The 26,359-nt window shown below is 36.2% G+C and overlaps 1 protein-coding gene across 1 annotated transcript; it reads right to left on the reverse strand.

Annotated features, from left to right (window-relative positions):
- Positions 1-817: 817 nt before the first annotated feature.
- Positions 818-19,015, reverse strand: LOC124856347 (caM kinase-like vesicle-associated protein). The gene is made up of 11 exons (XM_047346695.1): positions 18,761-19,015; positions 6,520-6,660; positions 6,283-6,414; positions 4,900-4,974; positions 4,677-4,815; positions 4,382-4,502; positions 4,192-4,267; positions 3,977-4,113; positions 3,768-3,846; positions 3,026-3,113; positions 818-2,123 (listed from the first exon to the last, which is right to left on the reverse strand). The coding sequence occupies exons 2-11, from the start codon at positions 6,612-6,614 to the stop codon at positions 1,815-1,817; spliced, it is 1,251 nt and encodes a 416-aa protein (XP_047202651.1). The 5' UTR covers positions 6,615-6,660; positions 18,761-19,015; the 3' UTR covers positions 818-1,814.
- Between the last annotated feature and the right edge of the window lie 7,344 nt (positions 19,016-26,359).

The raw sequence follows: 26,359 nt of genomic DNA on the forward strand, positions 1-26,359 counted from the left end.
ATGATAATTTACCCTGCAAATGCAGGTTCAGTAGAAGGCCGTGGGCTACCAATGATTCCTGTGGAAAATACCTGCTGATAATGTTATATGTGCAACATTTTCAGTAAGTCACTCTGATAATAAAAATGAATGTCTGCAATGTCTACTTCTCTACCAAGAAAGTAATCTGAATGGAAAATGTTTTGCATGTTCAGGACAGGTTTCATACAGGAAGTTAATTTGTGGGGTGCCATTCTGAAGCACATTTACCATGTAAAGAATCATAATTTCTTCAATTGATCACATTTTTGAAAAGCACCTTTACTTTTCTGTACTGTATTTAGAAACATTTTCCATTAAATTGTCTGTTTTGTGGTGCGGTTTTCATCATATTCATCCTTACATTATGAGCCACAAAAACTTTGTTTTTCTTTTTTCTTCAGAGGAGCATCTATAATAAGAGATCTTAATTTGAACTGATTTCTTTTATCATACTGAGAGCTGCGTACGAATCAGTACGAGGCTGGTTTATTAGATTATTGCTATCTCTACTATAAACACTGACATCTGATGTCACAATCATTTATGTTATCTAAACTCTCTAAGATTTTGCATCCATCATTTGTAACCAATATTTTAGTTTTGGATACATATAAATCTTAGTCTTATTTATTATTGAGTATTTCTCATTACCTCAAAAATACTAGTAAAAGACAGATCTGCTGTTTAGTGGCATTACACTTAATAATACCACTTCCCTAATGTTAGGTGGTAATAACATATTCAGATAAATTTCCCACACAATAAGCAAGTATAGGCAATCATGTACACCACATGATTGGCTTTACAATATAATCTTTATTTAGTAATTACAGGTTACAACACAGCAACAGCGAAAATATCACATTACACAGAACATCCTAAACAATTTTTGTTTGCTTTTTGTTTGCAATAAATTAAGCACTGAAAGAGGACGAAACACAAGAATCCAAAGACCTAAACGGAAGTCAATGAATCAATTTGAATATTTTAGTTAATTCAAAAAATATTTTAAATCAAGTCAAGAAACATGACTGCAACAAATGATAAGGCACTTTAACTTAAAAATGTGCATTCTTGCTGCCTTAAAATTTTAAGCTGTGCTACAGCACTAAATGTGTAGGTATCTAGTTACTAAATTCACCTTTTCAGTTATTTAGCATTTCATTAAAAATACTTTAGCATCTATATTGTACAGCTCTAAGATGTAATTTTCTATATATCAACCTATCCTACAGTTCAGATTATGCACTTAAAAAGATGGTCGTTTGGTCTAATTCCATTTTAGAAACGCATCACTCAAATATGCTCAAAAAGTAAACAGTTTTATCTATTTACTTTGAAAACACTTGTAATGTGATCAAAGACCAAATTGTTAAACTTATAATTTTAAGTCACAAACTCAGGCTTGTAAGTTCTAAAGCTAAAAAGTAGCAATTTTTTGTGACAAATACACGTATATACAATGAGGCTATGGATAACAATGGCTTATTTTACTAAACTTCACAATGAGCAATGTATTACCTGAATATTTTTTACAGTTCTTAAGGAAAGGGAAACAATCAAAGAGCTACTTTGAAACAATCTTTTTAAGAGACCTATACACAAAATAACAAAAGGAAAAAGGAAGGTGGAGAACACTAATAATCAACCAGTACAAAAGGCAAAAGATGAAAAGTTTGCAAACCGTGATTGTCAGACAGCACAGACACATACTCATGATGCCAAATGTTTTAGTTTTACATGTGCTTGTTGGCCCATGTCTTACCATGGGTCCCCTTAGTGTATCAATTGGCTTAGTCTCCTTTTCTTTGTGGCACCATTTGCAGAGCATCGCCATTGCACCGTGACTGCTGCTGCTCCTCCTGTTGGGCTGCAGGCTGCAGGGATTGTGCAGGGATGGTTGCAGTCTGTGTGTCCAAGGCCTTTTCTTTAAGAGCAACTTTAATAGTGGCGGCCATGATGCTGCCACCAGATGGAGGAGCAGGGTCACTTCCAGGTGTGTTGGCATCAGGTGCTGCCCCAGCAGCAGTGCCTGCAGCCCCTGAGTCACCCTGATCAGGCCCTCGAAGCCGTTTCATGAGGGTAGTCACCCTTACAGCTTTCTGTGAGCCAAACAAATCTTATTTTATAAAGCATGAAAAATGTCCAAGCCCTTAAAAATCAAAAACTTCTTCGAAGTGTGGAATACAGTCTCTCAGACTTAATTAAATATGGTCTAAAAATATTTTTCATAAAGTAATTCTCAAATACGACCGAGAAAAAGCTTGGATGCATAAATCAAGTCAAACCTAAACTCTGTGGGTGAGATATCAGAGGACTTAAATCATATGGTCTCGTATGGGCAAACATAACTGCACCTTCTTCGAGTGCTTTGTAGTTATTAGATGGCCAGACTAAAATAGTTATTGCTTTAACACAAATGAGGGGTTTACCTATCTAGTTCTTTGAAAAAACTAGGTAGTTTTAACCAAACATTTCAAAAATTGTGAGCCAATTTGTTGGATAAGAGAACAGACTAGAAAGAGCCTTATCTTGTTTAAAAGAGCCATTTTGAATAAGAACCTACAACAGGGGTCACAGACCTCCATGTCTTAATTGCTCGTCAGTAAAAGTCTTATTAGATATTATGAGGCTGCCGAATCTTTCTCTGATGAAAAATAAATTAAATGAAAATCACTCATTTTAACCCAAAGATTACTTGTTCAGAAACCTAGGTATTAGTTATTCTTTAACCCACTCTTTGGTAGCCTTAATTAACCACTTTAACCCATTTCTTGGGTTCAAAACCTAACCCAGTATTCTGGCTCAAACCAATGATCCAATCCTGTTGTGTTAAATCAATCCAGGTCTGGATCTGATCATGTCTGACACTGGACATACAAAGCATACAAACCCATATGGGGTTGCTTTTTACCCAGCAGTTTTTAGAAAACATTAACATCAAATGGAAATATTGTCTAATGTAAATATTTATTGTATGTTTAATGTATGTGAGAGATACTACCTTCCATTTTGCTTTGGCAAAGTTCTTTTCAATTTGGGCACAAACTCCATCTTTTATGTTCTTGTCTGAGGCTGCGTTTCCAGAAATCCTAAAATATCAAACAAAGGAACAATATTCATCAGCACTTAAAAAGTACAAAAAAGTGAAGAACCCGGTTAATCTGCAAGAGGGAACAAGCTGATCTGATAGTGATTTGCCGTTACACCATTAAGAACAATGAATTCTACAGGAAAATTTTTATTTCCAAGGAGCTGCAACATTACAAACCAGCACCAGAGGACGTCAGTAAAAGCATCACATGTGAAGTTGGTCAAAACAGTGGGTGAAGGCCACAGGACACAGAGTATGCCTTGTATTAACGCAAAGCCATATCAGCACGTAATGGAGTTTGATGGGGTTTCCATTGGAGGTGGAAACACAATTCCCTTTAGTCAACCAACACATACTGCTATAAGCAAGGATTGTTAAATTGTGCTCCGTGCAGTTAAAAAGCCCCATTACACCACTGCCTGCCACCTGAACACAACTATTGGACTCTTTATATCTTCATGTGTAATGACGCATTGTTCAACAGATTTCCTTTACTCATGGTGCAACCACAATTTAGGTCCCATGAAGCCCAATTTACGCCTTGAATTATTAACATCGCCATCACTTGTCTGCATGAGCACAAAATCAGAAATTTCTTTCTGGGTGCTTATTTTGATTAAAGTGAGTGCATTTGACTTGTTTCCATTTTTACCATTCATGGGCTATAGCTTCCTGAGCTGTCAATCGCTGATCTTGGTCGACATCCATCAAAGATGCCACCAAGGTTTTGGCTGTAAAACACATAAAAACACAAGAAAAAAAGGATTTTTGGTAAATTTGTTTCACAAAATGCAATCTATTGATATGTTATGTGTAATATGCATAATGCAGAAGTTAATATATGACTTGATTATATCTTACCAGAATCAGAAATATCATCCCAGTATGGAGAATCAAATTCATAGTCCCCAGATAAAATCTTTAGAAAAAGATTTTTGTCACGGCTATCCGGATCTTCTTCATCAGAATCATCGTAGAAAGGAGGGTTCCCTGATAAACTATGGAGAAATACATTGAATGATTTTTAGGAATATATTTAATTTAATGCACTTAAAAGTACATGACTTAGCACCTACAGTATATACATGATGACACCGATGGCCCAGCAGTCCACAGGTCGTCCGTATCTCTGTCTTCCAACCACTTCAGGAGCTACATTTAGAGTAAAGCCAGTATATCATACTCATGGCATTAATGCAAAATAGATCAGGATTTGTTTCATTTAAATTACTGGTATAAATTTAGATCAGATGTTATGTCACTCACCAAGGTATTCTGGAGTCCCACACGGATCCTTAATGAGTCCAATTTCCAGTTTTGCCAACTGAAAGTCACTGATAACAATTTTGGAGTGCTTCAAACGATTATAGTACACCAAGTTCTCCAGCTGCATTAATAAAGATATAGAGGATTACAAAGCAATGAAGGATTCAGTATAGCTTGGTGATCATATGTTTATCTGTGAAGGTTGTTATGATGTTCATCCTACTCAGAAATCTTTTATTTTGTCATGTGGTGAAAAGCTTCATTTGTTTCACTAGGTGTCAGTAGTGCACTCTACCTTGAGGTTTCTGTGGACAATTTTCAGTGAGTGCAGGTAAGCTATGGCCTCCAGCACCTGCCTCATAACATTGCTGGTGTCCCGCTCTGAGTAGTAACCTTGATCCAAGATCCAATCAAAGACCTCCCTTCCTGTAGCGCTGATAAGATGGTAGATCTTTATTAAAAATGTTTAATTATATGTGTCGTGTTGTTTGAGGATGAAAGACCCTTAAGGTACTTACAGCTCCAGAAAAATGAAGTACTCTTTCTTAGTTTCAAATGCATCAACCAGCTGAAGGATGTTGTGGTGTCTTACCCTTTAAATAACAGGAAAAGAGTTAGGAGCAGAGAACATTGAGAGATGTAAGGTGACAACAATATAACCTCAACAACGGCTATAACTTACAGTTCGGCTAACCAATCAAGTACATCAAATTAGTAAATAATCTTCTAGGATAGGATAGGTTCAGTCTAGTTTAACTTCATAGATAGAATTTTGTTTGCAGCCGGAAATGTCTTATTTTGGTCTGACCTGAGTATCTTTTTCCACATGGACACTGTGTTCCCTACATGGATAATCAAACATTAGACAAGACTAGTCATGGCTTTCTCGTGACGATGGCTTCATTCTGGCTACCTCTGGATAAATGCAAGATTTGGGGAATGCACAAACAGTCTTTGTCCTGTTGACTGACTCCCCCTCCACCTGAGCAGTGGATCTCCTCCAGAGTTGCCATGGGCCCTTTGGCTGCTTCTCTGATTATTGCTCTCCTTGCCCGATCTGTTTTTTTCAGGTTGGCAACAATGTTTTGCAGATGTTTCATACTCTTCATTTTCTGATGATGGATTGAATAGTTTATGTTTTTAAGAGTATCAGATTAGCGCCTGAAAACATATGCAAACCATACTTCTCACATTTTCATTTGTGAATATTTTTCAAAAATCATGCATTATTTTCCTTCAGCCTCATATTTAAATACTTTTTTTGTTCATCACATAAAATCCCCAAAATAATATATCGTAGTGTGTGGCTGTAAAGGAAGAAAATGTAAAATAGGTTTGAGGAGTATAAGCACTTTTACCAGCCACTGCAGTAAAAGTCAAAAATCAAATACAAAGACATTTATTTTTCTTCAAAACATAGGAACAATTTCCAGCTGCAGCTTTTATGTGTAATAATAAATATTTACTTCAGCACACTCAGATTGACAAATAAATTACAGAGCTTGTGTGAATAGTGATAAAGTTATTATCTAATTGAGCAGTGTGAATAAATACAATGTTTCTTTAGTTTGGCTTTTGATAACAGTCAGCTTAACAGTCAGATAACAGACAGCTTCACGTCATATAATTTTGATCAGCATTTGGATACATAATTTAATTTACTATTGTGTTTTTTTTATCTGATTTAATAATAAAACAGAAAGGAAATTTGGCAATAAATTGACCTATAGTACAGAAGGCAAGTTAGATATTTAGTGAATCATGTTTTGACATTTGCCTATTGTCTTTTTTTTACAAGACAAACTGTTTTACAGCATATTTGTGATCTCATTTGTCTCGATGCAAGTACAGCGCTTCAAATTGGGTTAGACTAGGTAAGATCTTTATTAATATTCACTTACATCTTCAAGATCATTATCTCATTCTTTGCAGCTTTCCTCACTTTTCGTCCATCTTTTTTGTTAAACTTTTTACATGTGTACATTTTCAAGGTGTTCCTGTCCTTGGCTCGAAATATCTCACAAAACTCCTCCCTATGAAAAAAAGACAACAGAGCAAACATTTTGTGTATTTTGGGTTAAATCCCCTCAGGGTTTCAACAAACTTGTGAGAATTTACCACAAAAAATATGTACTTACGACTTAACAACTTGTCCAAGGTCATATTTGTCAGTCACCTCCGTGGGACTGTTGTAATCCTTCTTCTCCCCGAGTGTGAGACAACCAAACGGCATGGCAGCTTGTGCCCTTCAGCCAAGGAAAGTCCTGCCACAGTGTGACCTGTCAGTAAGGAGCAACACCTCAAAATTATGTGAAACTGTAAAGTTTCATTTCAACAAACCTGTGCACTGAAAGATCCACAGTAATGTGCAACTATATTTTGTTAATGAATATTAGAAAACAATGCAAGCAATGAATGCACAATGATGCACTTAAGACAAAGCGAGCACAGTAAATGAATGCCCATATGTAGGGAGCAGTTTGTGTTTATAATGGTTTTTCTTTGTTAGTTATGCATCTGAGAATACTGCTGGTGAGTCTAATCAGGTATGTAAAGTTAATATTTCACATTACAGCGGGGGCTACCCAACAAAATGACGACTTCTTTCAATAATGTAGCTTTCTGCAGTGAGCTCGAGCCTGTTTCTCTCAGGTTCTGTGGTGAGTCAATGTCATAATGCAGCACCAGCAGCAGCAGCTGCGGCAACATTCATTCATCTCTTTCATAATAAATAAACTAAATTGAAAATAAAGGTATAACTTTTGCCCATTTTTTTAATTCATGAAATATTCATGTACAGTGAAAATGCTGTTATACGTCCAGCCCTGGGGAATGTACAACTTTGTAGCAAGATTTTACAGCAAACAGTAAAATTATTAGATTTTTCCCTTAAAGTTGTGTCTAAAACTAATGTAAGAAAAAATGTACTTAGTTGTCTTTCTTTACAGTAGTTAAGACTGAAATTATTCAAACTCCCAGCAGACTTAGATTTAAAATAATTATTTTTTTAACCAAGAAGTTGTATTTCTGATTGGAAACAAGACAGAATGTAATAAAACAATGTAGAAGATGTGTGAATTCTGAAAACAAACTGGCATTTTGAAAATTATTTATACCCTTTTCAATAATTATTCATAAAATCTTTATTGGCATTAGAGCAACAAAATGCTTCTTATAATTGCTGAGCAGCTCAATTCACAGATTCCTCATCCTTTCATATTATTTCCAAATTATTTCCAGTCAGAAGAACAATGTTGGCAAACTTAAAAGATTACTATAATCTGCCAAGGGTATGAATAATTTTGGGCTTAACCGTATCTTTTACGATAATGTTGATGTAAAAAAAGTTATTTTATATAAAAAGGAATGGGCACTGATGGTGTAGGGGTTAAGCACGTGACCATATACGGAGGCTACAGTCCTCGAAGTGGCCATCCCAGGTTCGAGTCCCAGACCTGGTGACATTCACCGAATGTCTCCCCCTCTCTCTACCCCTCTTTCCTGTCTGCCTACTGTCAAAAAATAAAAAGGAACAACAATTTGTATGTCTTTTCTACAAATGCGTACTAAAAAGTGATCCATTTAATGCAAAACATTTCAACGGAATCTCACATTCACACACATTGTTTCTCAGTTTTCTCTTTAACTATTTATGTTTGTAAATCTAAAATAAATAGATAAAGCACATAAAATGATCAGTCTACATTAGATAGGATCAACTCCCAGAGTCGATGAACTTGACTGCAATATGGCCTCACTAGTATAGTAACTGCTCTTTTCCTATAAAAATGACTTGCTAGTTTAAGAAAATAAATGCACAAAATCCCAACAAATTAAAACATTTCTCAGTGATACCTCATGTTTTCAAATCCCTGAGCAGCCATTTTCAAAGTCTACAGCAACATATGCATTTCTCTAAACAGCAAATAGTGTTTTTAAACCAAAAATTACATATTTGTTAAACTATACAATTAGAATAATCTAATACTGAACTTTTCACTGTAACGTGGTGTTAGGAAAAAAGAAAGCTATGTTAGTGTAAATATATTGAATACACACTCTTGTTAACATATCAGATTTTGAAATGAAAAAAAAGGTTTTCTTTGAATGGGACACGTATATATCCTGTAAAATATAAAAAGAGAAACGCTGTCAAACCCTGCTTGCATAAAGGTGCTTACTCTCAAACTAATAGAATGAATGTTAAGCAGTTTTTGAACGAATTTGAATGAAGCTGTTGTACCTGCAGTGTTTCTGTTGCTTGTCAGCTTTTAGTTCACATTTAAAGGTTTGGATCAGAAATGACAAAACCCCAGTTCAACGTAAAGAAAATGGCGCCCAGATCATTATGCTACCATCAGTATTCTTCACAAAAGGAATGGTGAGCTTTTGATTGGTTACAGTGTCATTTTTGTGGCAAGCCTAATGCAGAACTCCTTGGCCTTTAGAGCTGTGGTCCAAAGGTTTAAGCAGAGGTAGAGTTTCATCAGACCCCAACACATTTTTTCACAAGGAGAGTTTAGTCAGAAATTGATGTTTCCTTTGAAGTAAAGCATTCTGTCTTGAAACATTCTTAGTCCAGACATTTGAAGATTACATGACATTGTTGTCACATGATACTATGGTACAACAGTAACACAAAACAAAGACTTTTGTCCAAAAGTGATAAAAAGGCAAGACAGGAACTCGTCAGGCAGAACTCCAAAGGGCTGACAGCAACACGGGAGGAGCTACAGAAATCAATTTCAAGTTCTGATTTAGGTCTACATTGCAATATAGTGTAAATTTTATGTAGTGGGAAATTGTGCACACCTTTTCTGATTGATACCTTTATACTATAAGATCATTTTGATCCTTTTTAACCTTTTGCAAACTATGCCTTTAGAAAAAGAATGTAAATGAACACATGCCATTAAAGTCCTACCTAGATACTGAACCTTATATAAGTTTTACTGCACAATACATTATGGTCAATGTAAACTAAAGAACACTGAATGCTGAAACTACATTAATAGTTGTTTTAACAAACTATTATTTTAAAGCTACACACACTTATGCAACTATTTGAACAATTTTTTTTATCTGTAAAGGTCTGAATATACTTACTTTTTGCTTGTAGTTAACTCCAATTTAAAGTCAATTTATAACTTGTACACTGAGTTTTTTTAATAACTATACAACATGAAATTAGAGTGACTGAAGTTGCTGCCGCTGCAACGCAGAAATACTACAAGCTCCACAGCTACCAGATAAACATTGCTGCTCATATTAAAGGCTTATATGGAAAAATGTCTCATTTTTTGGCAGACCTTACAATAACAATGGAAGCTTGTGCAGAAGAGTGGGAGTACAGATTCTGACTGTCTGTAGCCTCAGTCAAGACAAGAGGCAAATACTTCTTACGACTACTGTGTCCAGAAGCTTTAAACAAAGAAATTAGAACATGAACGTGACTCGAAAACACAGTGTGCCTTCCAAAGCCTTGCATTACACTTTCACTTAATTTCACCTCAAGGCAAAGGGCAAAACTTTACTGTAAACTAGATTACCTTGGTGTTTATTATAATAAACTTTGCTCATAGATGGAAAAATCTGTACATACCTATTTTTAATCTATTTTACTGAGATGTTTGTTCATTTGATATCTAAACTAAATAAAATTACTTAACGCAAAGAATCATACTTTTTTAAGTGTTGTTGTAATAGTGCATATGGTTAAAAAATGACCACTTTATATTCTTGGAGGAGGGTTTCTGTAAAAAATTTGTGAACAGTCAATATATTACGGGAAATGTGAACTAACAGCTAAACAGAGCAGGGCGGAGATAAAAAAGTGCGCTTCTACTGTTTAAACAACTCCAACCTTAACAAACTTGTGATGTTTTGTGGGGACTCTATTTTATAAACCTGAAATATTTGAATTAGATGGTTATTTGCTACTGCAGTCGCCACAGAAAATAGACAGAAGCAAAAGGAAAATGCTGCAAATACCAAAAACAACAGCAGGTTAAACAAAAAAAGCTGCAAACTCGCTCCACTCAATGGAAGTGCAATATTTTATTTAGAAGGTGAAGAAGATTTTTTTTAGGAAAGGGTTGTGTAAGTCATTCTTTTGGGTTTGATTGAAAAAATAGTACCAATTTAGTCTATTCTCAGCAATAAGAACAGCATTTAGGTCACAATTCTTTTGAAAACATTCACTGTATTCGACCAAGTAGAAAGCAGATTTGGGTGCAGGAAAATCTGCTTTTGAGTAAAAGTCACTGGATAGATGTGATCCTATTTTCTATTAAATTAAAGCAAATGCAAAAAGCCTGATTATTAAAAGACAAATACTTAGTGTTTACAACATTTTCCATTGAAGAAGATTCAAATTTTGCCCTAATTAAAAATAAAACGTCTCCATCCGCATCAACCGCCTATGCTGGTGGACAATAGGGGGCCACACAAAATCAGTCCAGGGGCCGCAAATGGCCACACTTTGGACCCCCCTGCTCTAACTGATTCATTTTAAGAAAAATAGCTTTTTTTAAATATGTATCACATCCTAAAATTATTACATGGAGTCTATACAAATATACATGTGTTATTACATCTTTTTATTTCATTTCATGAATAAAAATGTCTTTGGCGTTATGTAGTGCAGGCAAGATATGTGCTGCTGGCCTCTTAACAGAGTCTCACCCTTAAAAAAGTCTTAACTATCCCTTATTATGGTGTTTGTGCAATTTAAATCCATTTGATAATAATAAAGCGGCTGTCAAAAAGAAAGACTTATAAATTGTTATTACAGGTTTCACAGATCTGGATTGTGCGAAAATTATGGAAATATTTTTAAGGCGCTTTGACACTATAGATAAAACAATTCAGTTCTATTTGAAGCTGTTTGTATCCACCTAACCAATATGACAAGAATGAATACCTTGTGTTTCCACATATGCTCTGCTGGGCTTCTTAAGCTGACAATAAACATGTGTGCATGTGGTAAAAGTAAACTTTAGGTAATTATTTTGGGATGTAAGCTACTGTGACAGTTAAAACAAACAGTCTATGTCTGTAGTGGTGCACCCTGGTTACTTTAAGTAATAAAAAGTAAAAACACGTGGCACTCTTGCACTTATTCTAATCATGTTTATGCACAGCTAGGGGTCAGCTTGGTCAGCCTACGGGATTATGACTCTTCTATTCCATTAGTTTTTCTTTCTCAATTCCATCCTGGACAATACCGTTCGCTCAAGGCTAGTTTTATTCCAGAACTGTGCACAAGTCATAGTGGACTGAGACCTTCTAATACAAAGACGCTGTCTCTCACTGCAGAGATCTATCTCTAACATTGTTTTTTATTTTCAGTTCATCTGCTCATTCAAAACACAGGACCTTTCAAGATGGCCCTTTTTTGTCCTAAAGGAGGGAACTCTGAGTTCTGCATTAGGCTGCAGTATAAACAGAGATTTACAGGATTTATGGCAGATATATCACATCTCTTCATCCAACTGTTTTTATACTATACTATGCTGTGTTGCTTTCAGACATTTTTGTTTTTTGTGCCAAAATAATGATTACTTACCAAGGAGAGATATATCTAATACATACAAGATACAAAAAATATCTAAAAAAAACAAGAGTCCAAACAGTCTTAAAAAACAACTTTTCATGTCATGCCTAATGGGCCTCCTCAGTAAATATGAAGTGCCTCTGCTTTTTACTTCTCCATATTACCCAAAAACAGCCTCAGAGACAAACAATAGTCCAAACAGCAAGTAGAATTAAAGGCCAGTGCTGCTGTGAGACCATTTATTGCAATCATCAGACGCACAGTGAATCACAGCTCATCACACCTTTTCCCGGAAGCTTGACTCAGTCAGTAGCACTGCACAGCAAACACCACACGGCACATAAAAGTCAGGCAGGATTTTCTGAACATTTAGTCTGTTTTCTCATAAAAGCAGTTTTGGAGATTAAAGGCTGTTCTACATAAAAAGGACACAAAGCAAGTGACTGCTGCTGAATCAGAGCTATTTTATCTCTAGTTTTTCGGAGATCTTGAGTGATAAAGTATTCTTTCACGGGAGCATCAATGCTGCTTCAAATTAATAATGCTGCAGAGATCATCATTGAGATAGTCTAAATGTGAACACTAATTGGGGTTAATGAAAATAGTAGAGGTGTTCTGTTTGATTAGCAGATTCTACTGTTTCACCAACTTTTATGAATTCAATAGGTAAAACAAAACATTGTTATTTTTTATGTTTTTTAATTGATACAACCAATGCACTAGTCCCTTTGGATTACAGAATTTGAAAAACAAAATGCAACTTATATTTAAATTGGGATAAATAAAGCATTTAAAGACGAAACATGAGAGACTTTTTATGAGGCAGATGGATCTCCCATGACTGCCTTTTTAATTGACTAATTGAGGCCCATTTCCAGCAGAGTGGAGGCACAACATGCTTCTCTTTTAGAAGAGAAGCATACTTCCTTATACATGACAATATCATACCAAGTGAAAGAACATATGTCTTTGCTTGACTAAACAAGGGTAAATATTTCTAGAATAATAAAAACTGCAGTCACATTTTTAGGCTTCTCTAAGTCTATCAGAGAACTACCTGCTCCCTTTTGGCTGCCTTGTCTCCTCTGTTCCTAAAGTCTGTCTTTTTGTTTGCTCCAAAGGCACCAAATAAACTTGAAGGCAGAGTAACACCCTGGACAGGTCACCAGTCCATCGCAGGGCAGCACCAGTCCATCGCGGCATTTTTTTTAAAATTTCTTGTATTTTTTAAATTTGTTTCTTTTTTTTTTTATCTAGTCAATCTTTGCTCTGAAAAAGTATGGTTAGCTCATCAATATCATGGCAGCCAAAAACAGTATTTCCTCTGCTGGGCCCTGACTCAGAGTAGACTCCTGTGTCTGTAAGTGATGCAACCATGGGCTTATCAATGTGCCCGATCAAAATTAACTCTCATTATAAACCAGAAAAAAAACACTTGGTTGCAATATACACAAGTGTATATTGCAACCAAACAAGGACTTCTTATTTCATGCTCTTACTAGTTCCACCTTCTCGTTTGGATTTGTACATGCTTTGCTGTTAATTTTTTCCTTTTTGTCTTCAAAACTTCATGAGCTTGCAGGAAACAGTCCATTTATGAACTAATACCTCAACTGCCACTTCATTATAAGAGTGTTTAAAACGTTAGACCACTAAATAGGTCAAATAAGTAACTTCTACTGTTTAACAGCCAAAACGCTTAGTATAAATTGTTGTTAATTCATTATAACACATCTACATGGCCTATTGCCTATCCGTTATCTTTTGACATGTACATGGGTGACAGTTAGAAACTGTAATGATATAGTAACTTTGTTGATAACTTTATATGAAGATCAGTGGGGATCTTGTTTTTAGACAGCAACAATTAAGCATCTTTAACAGAATTTGGTTAGAAAAATATTATTTATCCCAAGGTAATTTAAGATTGTCAGGTATATCGTGCCCAAAGGGCATCCTGATCAGATGCCCGAACCACCATAACTGACTCTTTTGATGCAGAGAAGCAGTGGCTCTACTTTGAGCTCTTTACCATGTCTCTAAGGCTGTTCGCAGCAACCCTCCTGGGGAAGCTAATTTCAGGTATGCAGGATCTCATTCTTCCGGTCTAGTCTGAGCCAAACAGCAAAGCTCTTGATTTACGGGTTTATCTATATTTCGATCATCACCTATGGTAATGAGGTATGGATAACGACTGAAAGAACAAGATCCCCACATACAAGTGCCCAAAATGAGCGGAGGGTGGTCATGCCATGTCAAATTTGTCATGCCATGCCAGCATCCCAGTATGTTGGCATGACAACGAAATGGGGCATGACAAGAGATGGGGCCATGCTGGCATTACCTGTTCATACTGTAATTACTTTCTAGATATGTTTGAAAGTTGTTTTGTCAAAGCTTTATTGTTGTGTTGCCTCATCTTCTCAGTTTATTTCTTTATACTTTGGGAATAAATTATGTTTCAGCATTTATCTTAGTTCACACGGCCATGGTAGTGTCCTTCTTAGAGAAAAAAACAAAAAGGCCTACACATACATTTCAATAAGAATGAATTTTTTAAGCTTAAAATAAACCCTAGTTTGGAAAGGTTAATGTGTGGTGAAAGAGTGGCAAATAGATTTTTTATTACAGGACAGAAAAATAAAAATTATTGTCAGTTTAGTGTCTTACAGGCCTTTATAGGCACAGTTTTTCTTAGGTTTATCTATTAAAAACTGGCTGAGATCAAAAAAACTGTAATACATGCAAGTTTGTCTTCTAAAAATATACAGTTTGTTTTTTACACTGCTATTTTGGATTTGGATTGTTGGTCAAAGCGACACGAGACAGTGGAAGCAGGCCAGAGCTGCAGATTTGGCCACGGCCGAGGCCCTTCAAAGGAAACTGCGTGGTGACATGGGCGCAGATGGTAGTGATTATGTTTAAGCCAAATTTTATAGCTTCTAATGCCTCATTTAAATGCTTCGCTTGTTAGCGATGCGTGTAAAAAATCTATACATCTACATTTCTGATTATACATGGGGGGAATGAGGCTCATAACTTCAGTCCACAATAAACACAGTCAAGACAAATAACATTGCAAAGACCAAATAACCAAAGATGTACATGTTTGGGAATTTTGGAAACCAATAATTGGTTTTCTGAGCCAAAAAAATTTTTATCAGCATGAATCAGCCTCCCTTTGTGCCTGTTTTTTTTTTCTTTGCTCTGCATTGACTCCACCATTCATCTCTTTCTCAAGCATCACTGGCTCATCTGACCAGTTTCTTCTGATGTTGTTTTGTTGCCATGGTTTCCAAGTGCTACAGTATGTACCACGGTACTGTCTGTACAGAACAGCTCTGTGTGTTCTTGCTGCCATCACTGGCCAAGACTGCTGCCACTTTATGTGACTGGTACAGGGCTGGAATTCAAACTGGAGTCTAAGAATTGACAGAATATGATCCAAACTCATGTTATTGCAGATTTTTACCACATTAAACTGATATCAGACAAAAATGTTTATCTTATCTTTAACTTGCCATCCATAAGTAAATGATCATTAAAGTAAAACAAAACACAGGTTTCAGTTCAGTGGAAAGCAAATTACATAAAATATGTCACAGCTGTGTTCTAGTCAGATCTTTAAGCACTTTCTTCAATGATAAACATTCTTAGTTTCTCAAATGGAGAAATCAGGTACCAGCAAGGGAATATAATATAGTGTGTGGCATCAGCAAGGGCTAAAGTAACCTAACATAAACAGAAAAGCTAACAAAATGTTGTCTGCTGTAAAACTGTAAAAGAGGAACTTGGAAATAATGATAAAATAGCTGGAACTGAATTCCCACCCTTGTTGTTTCTGTTTACATACAAGCTAGTTTTAATACTGCAGCACAGCCAATGGCAACAGGAAGTTAGAAAAGTAGCTGTTCAAAACTGACATCAGTCATTGCTAAGTGTGGGACATGGTTTTTGAGACTTCATTGATATTTTAAATGCAGCAACCAGCTAGGTAGATTTTTTTTGAAAAGTTTTTGTTAGTTTTGAATAATGCTTTAATATTCCCTATTAATGATCATAATAAACATTTCTATAGTAATAAGTGATTGACATTTTTCCATGGTGTGGGAGTCTGTGTAAAGCAAAAGCTTAATTGCTTAGCTTGTGACATTCTTAAGAATCATCTACTTGTATTCATGTTATGCATTTGTGACCCTAGCCTCCCCACTGGTGGACACATTGTCTTCCTTGTCTACTGGGGTAGCGTCTCTCTCATTATCTTAGAAAGAGACTCAGTTTTGTCACTATTTTAAATACATTTAATTTATGAACGACAAGTAACTAGAGCAGGGCCCGAGGCATAAATGAACTGAACTTCTGTAATCCTCCGCTGGCCAGCAGGGGGCCCCAGGAATACTTAAAATTTCAGTCTTTGAAGGTAGATTTAAAAATAAATTCTGTTTGTAGTTAACCTACTTTTAAATTTGCTTCAACGTTTTCTAGATAGCAACCTCAAAAAAAGATTTAAGAAAATTGACAAACCTACAATTGGAAATCATACAAAGGAAAATCTTTATAGTTTTATGCAATTTTTATGTGCTACTGTATTTTAAGCATTTCTACTGCTTTTGTCTGAGCTAGGGGTCATGTTTCATGCTATGGTGCAATGGGAAGAGTAGTTGTCTTGCATTCTGAAAGTTGTGGTGTGGGCTCCTTTGAAAGGTACTTAACCCCAAGTTGCCTACAGATCTCTGTATTGGTGTGTTGGTGAGTGTTAGTGAGTGGGACTGGGTGAAAGCAGCTCTACTGTAAAGCGATTTAAGTGGTCATTATGACTAGGAAAGCGCTACATAAATTCAGTCCATTTGCTAAATAATCTAAACAAAACATTGACAATTACCATAGTTGCTTGCAAATACAATGTATTATATTTCTCCTTTCTGACCCTATTTAATTTAATTCAGTTTGTTTATACAGCACCACTTCACAGCAAATGTCATTTCAGCACACTTTACAAATCCGAGAGATCTAATTCATATTTAATAAACACAATTCAATCAGTCCATTCATTTCAACAGATACAAATACAGTTACATACTTGATAACTTGGTCCTAATAATAATAATAATAATAACAATAATAATAACATCCTGCCACATTCAGCTTATAATGTCAATTGGTAGAGAGTTATCTGTCTAAGAAAGTCCAGCTGACTGCATTGAGTTATTATCCTGGCAGCCTTCCCTCCTGCAGGGCAAACATGTCGACAGGACGGACTCCTCTTTAATGCCAATTAGAACCAGGCTTACTATAATGTAAGTATTTTATTGCTACTACCCTAAACACAGGTTTTAAACAAACTAAAGTCAGAGAAAAAACCCTCTAGTCTGAATTTATTAACAGCTGTTACCTTTTTATATAATAAACAACGTGAAGTGGCTGAACACAGCCTGTCGTAGAGAGTTTAAGGAACTCCCTCAAATGATCAAGCATGGTCAAACACAATATAAAAGAGAATAAAAGAGATTTTAGTGAGATCAGTGATGCTAGTGGCTGATAAATGATCATCTTTGGACTGCTTAAGTAAACTTAAATGACTAATTACTTAATTAAAAAGTCCTACTGAGAAACAGGACACTTTATTACTTCTTTGTAAACTTGTGTGGCTTAATATGCTAATGTGTCATGTAAACAGTTTTCAGTCTTGCAGTAGACCTTAGTATGCATGTTTTTATGCTAGTTAAGGAAGGCAAAAATCAACTTACAACTTTGATGTATTTAAATCTTATTGAGTTTTTTACATAATTTATTGCTGGTACACAAAAAATACTATATTGTACAGTTGTCCCAAAATAGTAGACTTTAATTTGTAGATTAATGGTCAAACAAAGGGTACTAAGAATACATCTGACTGTAAGTATAGGCTACTTCAGAATGTCAAAATACATTTCCAAGCATGGATATGCCCCTGAAACATATCCACATTTAAGAATGAGTAGTGTAATGAGATTCCACTGAACTGGAAATGGGCCCTAATTCAATCTTTGCTTTGGGCCCCAAACAACAATGAGGCAGCTATGTCAGTATGTTTCCTATTCGTATATTTTAATGTATAGCCCTGCTGCATATCTACCTTCATTCTAGTAAAAAAAAAAAAAAAACAGCCAGTATTTTCCACCTACTGGGAAACGGTGTTCTGACATGTCCACTCATTCTCTCTGTCTGCTGCAGGAGCGCATGAAGAGATAGTTTAAGAGTCTTCTTTTTAAAAAAGTGGAAAAAACTGCTTCACTGTGAAACGGTGGCAAGTGATGACAGGAAAAGGACACGGCGAGACTGTGTGAGTGTGTTAACTCATGAAACCAAGTAAATGAGCTCAAAGCGCACTTTTATCAAGTCTGCTTGAACTACTGGAATTAAGTTTGTTTAACTGGTTTCTTGAATAAGCAAATCTTACAAATAATAGTATTAATAATTGTTTTTTTAACCTGACAAAAAAGATGCAGATAACCTGAAGCTCAAGGCTGGCAACTAAAATATGCACGTCTTCATTCGTCTGCTCAGATAGACTTAACATTGTAAAAAAAAAAAAAAAGAAAAAACAATTAAAGCACACTCAAATATATTATTGCCAAAGTTTTATAAACAAAACACGTACGCTGTCCTCGTGAGATTGGACCAAATCCAGTTGCCGAACAACATATACCCTGATAATATTGCAGAAATAATTCCAACTTCTTTTAAACGTAACAGAAGTCTATATTGTTTATTCGCTTGCTTATTAGTTTATTGTGTGTGTGTGTGTGTGATGATATTACAGAAAAAACAAATGTTCCTCTTACCTCCAGTGAAGTGGACTGGTTCCAATCAGCGATCCTGCCCCGCGTCTGTTCAGATTGGGGCTTTTTTTTTTTTTTTTTTTTCTTGTTGCGCCTTCACTTTTCTTTGATTCTCGCTGATGTTACAGACGGCGTGCAGTCGGGCAAATGTTAAGATCCTCAAGCATTTCCAACAAGTCAGCTTATTCACGGGAGTATTGCGTGAGTGTGTGATGGTGAGAGCGGGGCTGTGATGATGCAGGGGGAGGAGGAGTTGTGTGTGCGACGCACGCTGCATCGCTTCAATGTTTGATTGCGCGGATACAGCATTGCATCAAATCTTCAACATCTTATTTATTTTTATTTTTTTTTTGTGCTGATTTGGTGAGGTCCAAATTCAACAAAAGATCTTTCGCACAACTCTTTTAAAACTTAACGTCCACGTATTTTGTTCAACAGATTACGTGTAAATTAGGACAAATTAGGATACAAATAACATCATATAATAATAACAAATGACATCATATATTGCAAAAGAAGACCAGATCAAGGAGACACAAACAGCATAATGAAGCAGCGATGGCCCAAAGCCAATGTCTGCTTCTTCCATAGAAAACAAATCTAATAATATGGTGATGAAAATAATATGGCAAAGAAAACCTAAAATTTAGAGACTATGAAATTTGCGATGTAACCAAAAGGAAAGTTTTAAGCACAGAGAAGTCAGCTTTTTGAGAAGTATGTCCATGAACAGTATTTTTCGTCAGTAGTTGGTAGGGGCTCCTTTGGACTGCATCAATACAGCATGGCATGGAGGCGATCAGTCTGTGGCTCTGCTGGGTAGTTAAGGAAGCCCAGGTTGCTTTCATAGTGAATACAGCTCTTTACTGCACTGTTAGGTTGTGCTGGTTTTGCTTCTTCTTAACCCATTTGTTAATATTTTTTGAGGAGGGTTGGTCAGGCAAGTTTGCTGGCTATTTAGAGATATTAAAACAGACATTAGTACTTTCTGGAGTGTGGGCAGGAGCTAAGTCCTAAAATCAACATCTCCTTAACGATTCTCAGCAGAGGAAAATATGAAGCCCCCTAAAATTTTCTAGCAGGCAGCTGAGCTGACTTTGGACTTTATAAAACAAAGTAGACTAACACCAGCTGGTAACATGCCCCCCCTCCGTCCCATAAATGATCCCTGACTATGGAAGCTTTACACTGGACGTTAATTATCTGGGATCTTGTGATTCTCCACTATTCCTCTTGACTCTTGATTTTGAAAAATGAAATGCTCAATTTATTTTGGACCGCTGTTTAGCTGTTAGACAATTCTGGCATTATCTCTTGCTCAGGAATGGCTTAATGCAAAGTGTATGGCATGTAACAGCAGTAGCCCTGTCCTGGATATGTCTGTGCGTCTCTTGACAATCTAACCCAGGTCACAGTTCATGCCTTAATGGACCCTAAATTCTTGAAAAGGCTTTACTTAACAATAATCTCATGCCTCTAGTTATCCCTGCTGATTGTGCACTTTTTCCTTCCATTAAACTTTCCATCATTATGGTTAGATACAGCACTCTGAACACAGCTTCATTAGCATTGCCTATTTGTGACTTACGTTCCTTGTGGAAGAGTGTAAATGCAGGTCTCCTGGACAACCCTCAGGTGACCAGCCTTCCATATGATAATACAATAACACAACATTTCTGCATTAAAAATCCTTTAGATTAAATATTGGAAGGTAATTACATAATTTCCAAAAAACTAAATGTTTGAGTTTTCATTAAATGTAAGACATAATCAGAACTAACAGGAATATTTACATAAAATATATGACACTGAAGTTGTTGATATGCACCTGGAGTTAATTGTAGGATTAGAGCAGGTTTTTCAACACCTTTAAAATAAAATATGAGCCTTGTTTTTGAAAGCTATATATATGACCAGGAATAAAAATATCTGGAATGTATTCCAAGTGAGGACATTACGAGCCATAAACATCAAACGCCCACAATCCAAGGGACGACTGTCCAAATCAAGGTGAAAATGCTTTTTGTTGCCACCCTCACACTATTATGTATAGTTCTGTGAAAAATTTGGTTCTTTCCAAGTTGTCTGTTGTGTTTAATCACAACCCTGGATCATACCTTATGAGTGCATGTTGATGCTTTAATGATTCAAAGGTCAGAGGCTTTCCTAATGTCTGTGTTTTTCTGCTTTTGCACAATCTGATTCATTCTTACCATTTTCAAAATGTAATTTTTTTAAAGTTATTTATTCAGCATCTCTGCAAACTGGTTGTCAAACTAAATGAAACATAATAGACCTTTTAGTGTAAGCAACCTCTGAAAGGCACATATCCTTACACTCATCTAGTGATGATAATTAACTTCCTGACCCAAGGCTACCTTCTTTCAGGTAGACTGAAACAAGAAAATGCAATGATGAGCTTTGGAAATTAAAGAAAACTAAAGAAATATGGATTGTATCCAAAGTGCAGTGTTTATATATTTGTGATAAAAGAAAGTATACTTTCCCTGAGCTCAGTTGATTTATACACAGTGCTTTCCAAACTTTTTCACACTTTGTTCTGAATCAACCTCAAACTTCAGTTGAGTTATTGGGAGCTCATGTGGAGAAAGCAATGCAAAATAGCAATAACTATGAAGGGGAAGGAAATGGATAAACGGCTTCCAAGATCATTTAGAAACAAAAATCTGAAAGTATGGCATGCATATATATAATGCCACTCCTTCATAGATCAAAGTGCCCAACTATTATTTGTACTGCCAGCAGTTTCTCCCTCCTCTTTGCTTTGGATCTCTGCAGCTTTACCAGAGATACCATGGGCATCATGGCAGGTTCTCTGATTCTTGCCTGGTCCATCAGTTTACATAAACGATGATGTCTTGGTAGGTTTGCAGTTTTGCCATTCTCTTTCATTTTCAGATGACGGATTGAGCTTGACGTCACTTTTTCTAATGTTTAAAGTTTTGAATGTTATTTTATAACCTAACCCTGATCTAAAATTCCCCTCAATGTTATCCCTGACCTATCAGGTGTGATTCTATTTGTTTATTAATGTTCTCTAACAAAGCTCTGAGGCCTTCACAGAACACCTGGATTTATACAGAGAATATATCACACACAGGTAAACTACTGGGGGACCTCTGAAGTAAATTGGTTGCACTGGATTTTATTTAGGGGTATTAAAACAAAGCGTATAAACTTTTCTGATTTTCATTTGTATCACATCATATTACCATGATAAACCATGTATCATATAACTTTGACATCACATTTATATAATACTTTCTGTTGATCACTCACGTAAAAGACTAATAAAATACACAAGTTTGTTGTAATTTGACCAAATGTGTAAAAGTGCGAGGGGTTTGAATACTTTTATAAGGCACTTCATGCAAGAGTGTGTGCAAATTTGAAAACTGGTATGTATTTTATGATTCTATCCTTAGAAATTGTAACTGATCATTTTAACTTTGCAAAAATGCACAGGTAGGCAGACTTTAGAACTGCTTTATGTAACATGAGTGTATTTTCTTTTCTAAAATGAGTAACACTGCTAAAAGGCCACTGGGATAGCTGGAAAAAAGAGTGGTGGAGGATCTTTAACCTGCTCTCCACCAACCCACAAAACCTCCTACTCTCTTCTCTCTGACTGTTTGTATCACATGGCTCTCTGGACACCTGGATGTGTTATATTACAACACTGCCACCTTCTTATGTCGTGTTATAAGTTCTTAATGCTCTCCCAGTCAATCACTGCGGTTGTGCAACAGCCATTGTGTCTTACCTTAAGGTCCTAAACCAGAATTTTAATTTGATAACACCTTTTTAAAGCACTTAGAGCAATTTGAAAATGTGTGCAAATAAAACTCCCACTAACACAGTAGCAGCCATAGCACAAAAACATTTTTTTTCTTCGAACTCAGACGGATCAGTGGAGTCTGTTTCAGATTTAGATCAGGTGCATTTTGAAAATGAATAATCTGATCCTAACCCAGGAAGAGCTTGACACAGACTGCAACTAGTAGATCACTTCTGCATTTTGTAAAATATGCCTTTACTCAGCACCTGCATGTTTCGGCTCAGGTATTTATATGCCCCTGTGTTGGGCACAGCAGCCAAACTGACTCTGACATCTATGATGTTGGTGCGCTGTCACCATAGTAACTGGCTCTTAAGGATCAGGATATTGCTGTGTTTGGTGCAATTTAAAGAGAAGAAAAGTCTTGAATGAGTCGTTTTTCAATAAACCCTGGAGGTATCTTCAAAGACACCTTGAGGGTTATTACCGCATAGTTTTTACTTGTTTAAAATGCGATTACTTTTAAGTTGAAATACCATCTGAGTTTGGAAGGACTGAAAAATCTCTTTTGCTACAGCTATCAAGACTAACTTGGCTATATTTGCTTTTTTTTAGATTTATAGAGTCATTTTAATCAGTTTGCTAGCTTCAGTGCTGATGAATGAGTAACTTTTTAAAAGTGATACACTGCAGCTTTATTAGACATGCAAAATATACAAAATCCCCTTGTGCAATCAATTGCTGCTGATGACACAGTGTTATTCTCCTGTCAAAGTTAAATACAGTTTATCATTTTTTTCTAATGAACAGAAAGCATTACATTTCTCTAATGGGATCTTTATTAGTTTAAATTATCCACAGTGAGCTTGCTCAGTTTGTCAAACAGCAGAGGAATACGCAAGAGTGGAATCTGCGTCATGAAGCTCGCAGACGGTAGCACACTGTGCTCAGAAAATACTCAATGCTCAGCTCATATTCATGTTACCATGGCTGCACTGAGTTAATCCAACATTTGTAAGACTGTCAATGGACTCAAATGGCTCATCTGCTGCATTTTATTCTTTACCTCCATAATTCTGACACTTTCTGTCAAGGGGGTGTAAAACAGTGAATTCAAATAATTATAAGTTGATTGGTGCATTGGGTCTGGTTTGTGAAAACTGTCTGTCTTTAAAGAACAAAAAGTGTGTAACAGTTCAATTGTTGTCAAAGCCCACAGATTGTTGTCAAAGCCCACAGATTGTTGTCAAAGCCCACTTTTTGGAATCATGGATTTTTTGTCCCTTTTTTACAGGGCAGGACTGGTTATGAAATCATTTTCTGTCCAATATGTTTCTCTACAGAATCCTGTAATCACACTTGTAAAAGATGAGTCAACTTATATTTCAGCAGAGCTGCCATAGAAACCAAAACCAATAGTCAAGGGCTTTGTAATGAAATTCTTTGAAGGGCTGAAGGCATGCCTCTCCAGCATTAGGGGAGACCTTGAAAGCTATTGCTATTACAAAGAAAGATAACAAAATTGTTTAATTTAACATGTGTAAGATGATAGGAAGAAAACAACCCAAAGTATGCATTAATAAAGAAATTCACATCATTTGAAATGCCATAAAAATAATAATCAGCCAGCTATTGAAAGGTTTATATCCAATAAATTAATTAATTACTATACAGTGCTGTGAAAGAGTACTTCCACCTTACGGATTTCTTCAGTTTTTACTTCATTGGAAAACAGAATTGTGCCAAATCATTAAAACTATTTTAACGTCAGATAAAGATAACCTGAGTAAATACGTGATACAGTTTTCAAATGACGATTTTATTTATTAAAGAATAACACTTATCCAAACCAGTGTGACAAAGTAATTATTCAACAACACTGGAGGATTCTCAGACATAAGTACAATGTTTAAGGTCATCTCAAATTACATCAGGTTTAAGTCTGGACTTTGACTTGTCCACTCCTTAATTTTTCCTTCATGTGTCCTTTTATTGAGAAACATGCTCTGATACTGAAGAGTTTGCGTCAGAGTCAGCCTGTATCTTGTCATGTAACCTGATGGCTCCATTTAAACCCAGGTGATCCAAACTGACACGTCAGCCCTGGCTGAACTATGTCATTGGTTCTGCCAGACGGGCAGAGCCGAGCACAGATGGAAGAAGGACAAGCTTCAGGTGTCCTTTGACATGTTGAAAGATAGCTGGCATGTTTATCAAACCTCTGTGAAAAATTTAAAACAAAAATGTTTTGCAGAAATTATTTTATCCTATTGTGTCAAGCTACATGTTCGGTTCAACACTTTAAACTCCATCTTTAATGTGGTCCAATCTGTCAGCTTGGAACCCTCATCTGAAATCTGTGAGAATTTTAACCTTTTCTTTATTGAAAATGTTCTCTTAACTTGATCCCTCATTTCACCTCCTTCATACGACCCCTCCATTTCAACCTCTTGCTCTGCTGCTTTTAATTATTTTGAGCCTGTGTCTCTCACAGTTCTGAAGGAGTCTATTGATCAGATAAAACCTTCTGGTTCCCCCAGTGATCCTATTCGCCCTCGCCTTTTTAAAGATGCTTTTAATAACATAAGACCTTCCGTCCTGGCTGTTGTTAATAGCACTATTGCAACAAGTGTTTCCCGTAAGCATCCTATGATTTACCTTTGATTAAAAAAAATAGGCCTTAAGCCACCAATTTTTTAAAATGTTTACCAATTTCCAAACTTTCAAAAATGCTGGTTGAAGATTCTTTTTTTTTTACACAATGAAATGAAATTTTAGAGATAAGTTGTACTTCTGAGGTGCTTCAGTATGGTTTAAAAAAAAAAACTTCACAGCACAGAGTCTGCTCTTCGAAGGGGTTTAAATAATTTGTTTTTGGCTACCAATGCTGGTAATTATATTGTCCTTGTGCTTTTAGACCTTACGGCTGCCTTTGATACAGCTGATCATAGCATAATAATATCTCTTGAGCATTGTGTTGGTATTAAAGGTACTGGAGTGGTTTTGGTCTTACCTGATTGACAGAACCTTTTGCCTCAGTATAGACTTCGGGGGTCATCTACTGTGTCTTTTGTCACTCACTCACTCACTCACTCATTCACTCACTCACTCACTCACTCATTCACTCACTCACTCATTCACTCACTCATTCACTCACTCACTCACTCACTCATTCACTCACTCACTCACTCACTCACTCATTCACTCACTCACTCACTCACTCATTCACTCACTCACTCACTCACTCACTCACTCACTCACTCACTCACTCACTCACTCATTCACTCACTCACTCACTCACTCACTCACTCACTCACTCACTCACTCACAAAGTTGATTTAGAATCTACGAATAATCTAAGAAGCATGTTTTGTTCTGTGAGTGAAAATCTGGGAGTACCCAGAGAAAACTCGCGCAGGGAGAAAAACTACAAACTCTACACAGAATGGCCTCATCTCATGCTGTGCTTGGAGACTTGCCTGCTGTGAAGTAACAACTTGGACATGGCTGACAGTCTTACATTTTGTTGACTGATGATTTAAAAAATCTTTTTAATGATCAAAATTACAGAAAAACCCACAAACATTTTAGAAAAAGTGCACTATATTTGCTAAAAACAAAAAAACCAGCATGCTTGGTTATGTTTGTTGTTGTTGATGTTTGTGCATATCAACAATTTAGGAGAAAATTATGCAGACAGCTGGGGTATTTTTGCATTTCTGCAAAAAGGGAGGTGTGGTGTCACAGATGATACTCTCGCACTAGAAGCAGAACATTTGGTGCTATCTGAGGTTACCATAGCT

Source organism: Girardinichthys multiradiatus, chromosome 20, assembly GCF_021462225.1.
Source record: "Girardinichthys multiradiatus isolate DD_20200921_A chromosome 20, DD_fGirMul_XY1, whole genome shotgun sequence".
NCBI classification, from domain to species: domain Eukaryota; kingdom Metazoa; phylum Chordata; class Actinopteri; order Cyprinodontiformes; family Goodeidae; genus Girardinichthys; species Girardinichthys multiradiatus.